The sequence below is a fragment of the Lampris incognitus genome, chromosome 19 (assembly GCF_029633865.1).
Source record: "Lampris incognitus isolate fLamInc1 chromosome 19, fLamInc1.hap2, whole genome shotgun sequence".
Taxonomy (NCBI): domain Eukaryota; kingdom Metazoa; phylum Chordata; class Actinopteri; order Lampriformes; family Lampridae; genus Lampris; species Lampris incognitus.
Genome location: NC_079229.1, coordinates 19227683 through 19236435, shown reverse-complemented (window position 1 = coordinate 19236435; position 8753 = coordinate 19227683). Strand labels below are relative to the sequence as shown.

At 44.9% G+C, this 8753-nt stretch overlaps 1 protein-coding gene across 1 annotated transcript; it reads right to left on the bottom strand.

The window, feature by feature from the left end:
• Positions 1 to 1690: 1690 nt before the first annotated feature.
• LOC130130032 (zinc finger homeobox protein 4-like) lies at positions 1691 to 8235 on the bottom strand. The gene is made up of 2 exons (XM_056299760.1): positions 4234 to 8235; positions 1691 to 3578 (listed from the first exon to the last, which is right to left on the bottom strand). The coding sequence occupies exons 1-2, from the start codon at positions 8224 to 8226 to the stop codon at positions 3144 to 3146; spliced, it is 4428 nt and encodes a 1475-aa protein (XP_056155735.1). The 5' UTR covers positions 8227 to 8235; the 3' UTR covers positions 1691 to 3143.
• Between the last annotated feature and the right edge of the window lie 518 nt (positions 8236 to 8753).

Genomic DNA, 8753 nt, shown 5'->3' with positions numbered 1-8753 from the left:
TTCAGAAATGGAAGCCGGGGGCGGAGTCGTCTCACTGCAGGCGTCAACTCTCAAACCCTATTCGCCAGTGAAGTATTTTGGACAAACCGTCTTTGTGTGTCGCGGCCTCCCGTTGGATAGTCAGACAGGGCTTTCCGGTTTTCAACTCCAACGTGCACCTTCTGATTCGATTACAGTTCTGTCAATCACCCGCCCCGTTAGTCATAAGACCTGACTGCCCGCTTCTTGAGAAAATTAACTCGGCCACACTCACAGGTGTCACAGCACTCGTACGTTTTTGTTGTGCAACTTCAAAAACATTTCCTGATAACTTCGTAGGGCAGCAAAACTCGCAAAAACTGCTGATTAAAATGCGACTATAACTTGTCTTATAATTTAAACCCATGTTTTTGACACTTAAATCTAATACAGTTACACTCAAACAAACATCTGCTGTTGAATTTATTTTATTTCTTTTTCTGTATATCAAAGAAAGCAGAATGGAGACAAAACACAAAAGGCAGGTATAGGTGAGGAAAAAAAATAAGCTTAATCAAAATTCTAACAAGTCATAACAACACTGCCACCATTATTGTTCAATATTCATACCAATACCATACATTTTTTGAGCAAAGAGGCGGCATTAAAAACCGTTATGGATCAATTATAATAATCAAAATGGTGATGAGTAATGATGACCATAGGATAAGTAGTAGTAGTACAGTTATAACAATAGTGATAATCAAAGTGACAATGAAACATAATAATAAAAGCAGATCTCCATAAAAACCTATCTAGTTTGGACAGTGCAACACCGTGTCTGTGTGAATATAATCCCAACCTTGAGAATCAAGCACTCTAGTCCTTGATTTCGACACAAGATGCAGCTTTCGACGGCAATAGGAATTATTACTAATGAAAGGACAATTTTGTAACCACTCTTGGTTCTCAAATCCACATTATTGACTGTTACATTTTATGGCTGTGTTCATACGAAAATGCCTGTAGCTTGTGCAAAAATTGTGGACTGGTGCAAGTGTCAAGCTGTGGGACTTCCTTTACAGTTTGCATTTAGGAACACCTCTCCTGCTCTCTGTCGACCTCAAGATTGCTTTTTGGTTTTTTTTTTTATGACAGAAAGCAAAGGGAGGATAACTTTGGAATCAGTTCTTTTAATATATTTCTTTACAAAAAGTTTTAGCTTTGCATTTTGTTAAAACTATTGATAGCAACATTAATATACAACTTAAACTGAAGAAAAAGTCTTTAGTATTTTGTGTGTCCTTCAAAACAGCACCATCTTGTTAGCTCAGTCAACACATTTCAGATTTCCCAATTTGCTTCCTAAACTTGAGCACCCATAGTCCCATAAGGCTACTGGAGAATACCCATTTCTCTCCTTTGTCTTGGTTCCCATGTTGGAGCTCGTTTCCCATTACATCGAGAAGCAAAAATGTCTCAATCGAAGAAAAAAAAAAGAAAACGAGAGAAACAGTCCACCTCAAGCTCCATTTTAGTAAAATGTCAAGATGTTTGGCTTTTCCCCAAGTTCTGCCTGTTTTTATTATTTGCTTATGTTTCTCATCCATTCCATCCATTATCCAAGGCGCTTATCCCAATTGGGGTCGCGGGATGCTGGAGCCTATCCCCGCAGTCATTGGGCGGCAGGCGGGAAGACACCCTTGACAGGCCACCAGTCCATCACAATATATTTCTCATCTGGGAAGATATTAAATCAATAAAATGTGTACTGCTATCCAGCTTGACACGAATAATTCATGACAAAACAGTAGGTCTGCAAAATTAAAAATACAAAGTCTCCTTTTCAGAAATGGGTCAAACACGTTAAAATTATCTGCTCAGATTATGGGGACCACCTGGTTTTGAATTCATCTACCAAGTGACATTTGCTTTTTGTTAAGGCCATCGTGTTTGACACACCACCACCACCACTTGTAGTGGAAAATGTTTATTTTTTTATACATTTGTTTCACTCCAGGACGGGATATCCACCTCTTTAAAGTGATGAATCCAACTCATACAGAGGGGACTGACAAAAAGATGCCAAGTAAATTAGTTGGCAGCTAAAGCCCTTGGCTGACAAAATGCTGATGTTTCTAAACAAAGGAGTATATTGGTATACTTTACTTGAATGATGTTCAAGGATATAACTTTTTAATAGATACAAAATATTTTGCAACTATCCAGTTCTGAATTCTGCATAATATGGCCACACTTCAACCAAGTACACTAGCCAAAAAAAAAAAAATCAATTTATGTGATTTATATTAAGGCATCCAACATGCATCAATGTCTCTTTTTTTCATAAAGACACTGCACTAGAATGCTTAAAAAACATTTCATACAATGTTAAATGTGTCAAAGTGCGGTATGCCAAAAGTCTACCTTCCTCTGCCTTGTTCTATCCCTGTCTATTTGGATTGTCATGAAAATGGTGAACGTATAAAAATGGCGACCTTGTAGACAGCCCTATTCTTGCTAAAGTACCTTTGAAATCCCAAGTGAACGAACACATTTTAGACCACAAGCTTGTAGCAAACAAAAAAGTGACAGTTAATAGCAGTTTTGCTTCTCCCATTGGTTCAATCTACTCAGTTAATTCAAGCAGTTCCTTGCCCCAAAAGTTAAAATTAATTTCATGGGCGAAAACAGGGAGATATTTATGTAACTATTCCATGTCACTGTCCAAAAAAGTGTGTCAGGTCAAATGTCGAATGGCCACTTACCAAGAAATACTTTGCATCAGTCTTTGTGGTACTCAGACAGCATATAAGCATGATAAGTTGAGTGAGTTTAAAAATCAGAAGCTCATGTAAGGAAGGAAATATATAACCACAGGCCTAGGACCAATAATGGGGGGGGGGGGCATGTACATCACTCATCCAAGAGCTATGATTGAAGTGTAAATAGTGTGGCAATAGTCTGGTCTATTAGATTCCTGGTGACTTCTGTGGAGTAAACGTCTAAACAACTTTCCAGTCAGTGAAGGTTGAGCAAGGGGATAGCAGGTGCAGCTAGAGCAGACTTTGAAATCTGAAGAATATTAGCTTTTGAAGATTAGTGCTCCAAGTTGTGTTCATTAAAATCTGAGGAGCCCAAATAAGTCCAGGAAGAGTCATATGCAGACCAATCGTGATCCAAGTCTAGCTGTTGCTGGTGGCTGTTAGTGGAGGTGACTCAATAACTGTCTCCCCTCCAGAGCCACCATCAGAACTAGTGACCAGACCGGTATGAGAGACCTGTGAGCCCGGCACAGTAACACCACCTCCAGTACTACTGATTCCATTGTTGTTGGCAAAAGATGGCTGGCCAAAGTTAATGGTTTTCAGAGTTGCCAGGTGACGTGGAGAGAAGACATGGGCTCTGGCGGCAGCCCGGGACTCAAAGCTGACATTGCAGGCCTCACAGCGGCCTGTCAGTGTCTCCTTTGGTGCTGGCTGTCCTGCGACTGGGGGCGTTGCCGGTTCAATGACAGTCAGCTGAACTGGTTTGGGAAGGATGGGACGGTTGGCTCTGAGAGCATTGTATTGCAGGTAGCTTCCCGAGCTCATGTCCATCTTTCCAGCTGACATTGGAGACTAGGTTGGTTTGGGCACACGCGCACACACACACCCACACACAGAGAGAGAGAGAGAGAGAGAGAGAGAGAGAGAGAGAGAGAGAGAGAGAGAGAGAGAGGAGAGCTATAACTCATGATATTTGATGCAAGTTTAAATTTAATCAGAAATATCTGGTGTTTATGTGCTCATTACATATTTCTACAACATTTAAGTGTCTCAAACTATTCATTCTCATCTGGGTAGAAAACCTATTAATGCATTTCTACAATCTGGGGAATGAAGAGTCAAGAACAATTCCATAAACATATTTTGAATGAGCAAACAAGTACAAGTGCTCTCAAGCACTGGCATAATTATTGCTGAATAATGTGACTGCTAAAGTATGTTCATAGTAACATCAGATAAATATCCTTACACACTTGGGTACATTTTAGCCTAAACTGCTTAAGGAATCTGCTTTTAGAAATCTAATGACCTGACTGAGAAATGCAATTGCGTGGGGTCATTTACTAAGTACCCTTATTGTTTTTTCCCCACAGTTGATCCACACATGCGCGCACGCACACACGCGCGCACGCACACACACATACACACACACACACACACACACACACACACGTGTATTGAGGACTACCAAAAACTACATTAAGATTACGCCTACACGAGAGCTTACCATTTTCTCTTGCTGCAGCCTCCAGCGCTTCTCCTTTGCCCTGGTGTTCTGGAACCAGATCTGCACCACCTTTAAGGGCAGACTGAGCTCTGTACCGATGGCCTCACACTCCACTGCGTTAGGATGGGCACAGGTCTCATAGCAGGACTGCAAAATGGACAGCTGCAGGCAGGACAGGTGTGTGCGAGGCCGTCTGCTGGAGGAGTGGGGCAGAAAGCTGCTTTCCGTTGGGCTCGATTTAACCACTGCTGGGGTGGCAGGGCTGGCCACCTTGCCGGAGCTGGGCGTATTTGGGCTCACCGGAGCAATGCTTGGGGTGGGAGGAGGGGGAATAGTACGGGCAGGGGTGTGCGTGGGAAGAGCCAGCTGTTCTCTAGATAGTGTGTTGATTTTAAACGAACCCTTAGAGGTCCAGTATTTGAGCCCATTTTGTTTTTGTGGCACTGTTATCGTGATGGGAGGCTTGTTGTTGATGGGAGTCGAGGGCAGTTTGGGCACCATTCGGTTAGTGGTTCCCACTCCAGGCCCCAGCTCATTTTCATCGTCTTTCTCCTCATCGGTTTTATCTTCCTCACTCTCCTCTTCCATCTTATGCTGTGGAGTTGGGCGTGGAGCAATGGGGATAGGGTCCTTTAGGGGTGCAGGGAGGATGGGGGTGTTGACTTTGGGTGCAACTTTCACCATAGTGATGCTGCTGGTGGTTTCGAGTTTGGTCTTTGGCACTGCAGAACCACTGCTGCTCACAGGGGTGACTGGAGTGGTGGAAACAACTTCCTTAGGCTTAATGGGAACAAGGTTTTGTTTTTTCACCACCATAGGCTTGGCAACCTCTTTCACAGGGTCTTTTTCAGTTTTAATGAGCGTGCGAACTATTGGGGCTGCGGTAATGCATGAAGTATTATTGGAGAATATTGGCTTGGAAAGAGGCCAGGTGAACTTGATCAGCGGTTTGCCCACTGCCGCCAATGTTCCATCACTGATGAATCGGACCTCGCCTTTGCGTTCCCTTGCCCTCATATTCTGAAACCAAATCTGGACAACTTTCTTAGGAAGGTGGACCCACTCTGAAATCTGCTCAAACTCCTGTTTCCCGGGATTTGGGTCTTTGAAGTAGCAGCCGTACAGTATGTCAAGCTGTTCAGCTTGGATGATGGTTCTGGAACGCCTCATCTCCCGGTACCGTCTGCCTTTTGACCTCCTCTGCTGCTGTTCCCGCTCCTTCTCCTTCTCTTTTTCTCGCTCCCTCTCCAACAGTGAGGCATTCATCTTCTCAGCTGCCCTCATGTAAATACTAGACTTTGCCATGTTATTGCAGTTGACCAGACTACTGCTGCTGCTGTATGAAGGGGGAGTGGTGGTAGCAGACTCTTGTTTAACCTTAACAACTACCAGACCTTTGGATGTGGGCCTCAGGCCGAGCCCATCTAGCAAACGTCCCTTCTGTGCTGAGGTTTTATCAACCATAGATAATGATGAGGAAGCAGATTTTGAATTGCTGTTTTTCCCCATGCTGAGATCCAGGGCTGACTCACAGTCGCCACCATTTGACAGGTAGTGATAGGCTTGGCAATTGGAGGAGAGAGACTGTGAGAGAAGGGAATCAGAGAAGCGGGTGATGTTAGGTGGACTGGGAAAGGTGGGCATCTTTCCTCCTTCTCCAACCACCGAGGGAGGAAGAGAGAGAACATAGGGGCTGAGGAACTGAGTAGAAAGGGGAGCAAGGGAGAGAGATAGAGGCAAGGAGTGGAGGATGCCACTTGGAAGCTCCATGGAGTGGGGCTGAGTGCTTGGTGGATCCCCCTGGGCTTCTAATTCTAGATCAACATCAGGGTCCTGTCTTTCCTTTTTGACTTCTATCTCTTCACGCTCATACTCCCTCTTTCTTTTGTTCCTTTTCGCTTTCTGATCCACCCCACCCTCTTCCTCTTCATACTCATCTTCAGCATCTGAAAGAAACACAGTGGTGGAGCGCAGCACCTTTCCTCCACCCAAGCCCTTATCGCTGACCATCTCCCGCTGTGCTTCTTTCACAGGGCTATTGGGACCTGCCCTCAAGGACCCATTCTGACTTTCCTCATCAGACACAATGACAGAGGTGTAGACTTCTTCATTTTCAGAGTCAGAAGTCAGACAGGCGGCTCCCTGACCCTTCCTCCCCAGATCTCTCTCCTTCCTCTTCCCTCTTCTGCTGGACAGATCTATCGCTTGGCTACTGGAGGCTATAGCACCATCCTCATCTTCTGCTATTATCAATGCACTCTCTTCCTCGTCAAAGGAATTTTCTGAACTTCTAACCTGCCTCAGGGGTGCCACTAAACTGTGCCTGTGCTCTAACCCTGTGGCTCTCTGCCGCTCTTTGGCATGCCGGGCTTGGCGCAGCCATGTACGTACCTCTTCCTCAGTGAGCCCTACCTCTCTGACCAGTGCCTCACAGTCTTCGCGGGGTGGGCTTGCAGCATCAGCCTCACTGCGTGATTCAAAGAATGCCCAGAGAACCTCTGACTGGAACTCGGACAGAACTGGAGGGCCTAAACCAAAATGCTGCACCCTCATATTACTACAGGGATGAGTTTGGTCAGGGGACATTAAGGCATTTTTATAAGGGCTGGATTTTGGCGTTCCGAGTGAGCTACACGGACTTGTTTCTGCTTGTGATTTCTGAATAGTAGAATCTGGGCTTAATGTAAGATTTAAATTTACAGGGCTGAGGCTTGAGTTACTAGGGACAGATGCAGAGGGTGAGAGGTTGTTATTACAGAAACTTCTCTCTGAGGCAATTGGGGAGAGACTTGGGCTAGCTGCTTTATCCCCATCTACATCCAACTGATCAGTTAAGCCATCTGCATCTGTGCTGTTCTCTCTAGGTGCCTTCTCACCGCTTTCATCTTTTTCAACCTTCATCATTTTGCTCTCTGTTTTCAGACCCTGCACAGACTTCTCGTCATCTTCCTCTTCTCTGTCTCTCTTAATACTTTCCTTAGTCCAACTCACCTCATCCGCAGTGTTGACTAAGCCTTTCTTTTCAACCATATCATCTCCTTCCTGCTTCATTTGTTCTCCTTCACTCTTTACACTCTGTGTTTGCTCTTCTGGACATACCGGTGTGGTTGTCTGGAGTCCAAAAGGGGGCCACTGGTTCTGCAAGCTACTGAGTCTTTGGGCGAGGAGAGCTTGCTGGGCTGCACTGAGACCTAGTAATGGCACACACTGGGTCAGGAGCTGGCCTTGCTGGTTTTCTAGTTGCTGCTGTGTTTGGGCTTGGAGCCCATTCAAGATCAAGGGCATGAGCATCTGAGGCTGAGGCACCAGCTGAGGTGTGGCTGCACTAGGAGTGGTGCCAGCTGCAAACAGGGAAGGGAGAAGGGAGTGCGGGAGGGAACTGGGACTAGATGTGAGGAGGGTGAGAAAGGCGGAGACTGCCTGAGCTGATGCTACAGGGGAGGAGAGCAAAGAGGGAGCTGCAGGCGAGGCTTGGAGCTGCTCCCCGCCTTTCGCAGTCACCATCAGGTTGACTGGAGCAGAGCAGGTGGTGGTGGTGGTGACTATCTGACTGGCTCCACCCACAGGAGTGCCCACTACTGTGCTTGGAATGCTGTTGCTGCTTCCTCCTGAGCTCCCAGGAACCACTGCACTGCTGGCAGTGTTGACTGCGTTTCCTGCATTTCTGCTCCGGGTCTGGTGTAAAACAGATTTCATATGGCTCTCAAGGGTGATGGCATGGTTGTAGGAGACACGACACACAGCACACTGGTAGGGCTTGTTTGATATATATGGCCGAGACAGGACAGGGACCACAGACATGTTTTCCCCACCCTGTTTTGTAGAGCCTGTTGTCATCCTCTGAATGTGGGATGCAGAGGTGTAATGGACACTCAAAGCAGACTTGGTGGTGAAAGTCTCCAAGCAAGCATTGCATTTGAATAATCGGGTGTTATTTTCTGCCACCACACCATTTTTATCAGTTGACTTTTCATTAGTGTCTTGTGTTTCCATATTTTTCGTTGTGTTTGTAGCTTGATGTTCCTCCTGTTCCGATTCTGGGTGAATTTCACTTCCTACCTGTTCTGCCACTCTCTCTTCCTCCATCACTTTCTCTTCAGAGTCCTGGGCAAAATGTGATTTCTCCTCTGTTTGGCAGGATTGTGAAATGGAATCGTCACCTTGTTTCAGTTGTTGTAAAGAGGAAGAATCTGATAATATTCAAGAAAAAAAAATCAAATGGCACATTCAAGTAAATGGGACACATGACATCACTGACTTAGAAGAGAGCCTATATTTATTTTCTTAACATTTCTGCACCTGATCAACTGACATCAGATCTTTTAAAATATATTTCTTGCATCCCTTCATACAGTTCTCTGGAAAATTACCATTTTGCTTTGAAAATACCTTAATTATGCTTCAATTAATTATAGAACGCGTTTACATGATTCTTGTGTTACCCAATTCTTCTGAATACCTCGTTGCTTGCATTTCTAAAAAACATAGCTATTAAATACTGTGATTTGTAAGATGTTTAA

Excerpts from the sequence above, each read along its gene's own strand:
- LOC130130032 (XM_056299760.1), bottom strand. The coding sequence starts at position 8,226 with ATGGAAACACAAGACACTAATGAAAAGTCAACTGATAAAAATGGTGTG. Across the intron at positions 3,579-4,233 it reads GGCTGCAGCAAGAGAAAATG|TCTCCAATGTCAGCTGGAAA; the intron begins GTAAGCTCTCGT and ends AAACCAACCTAG.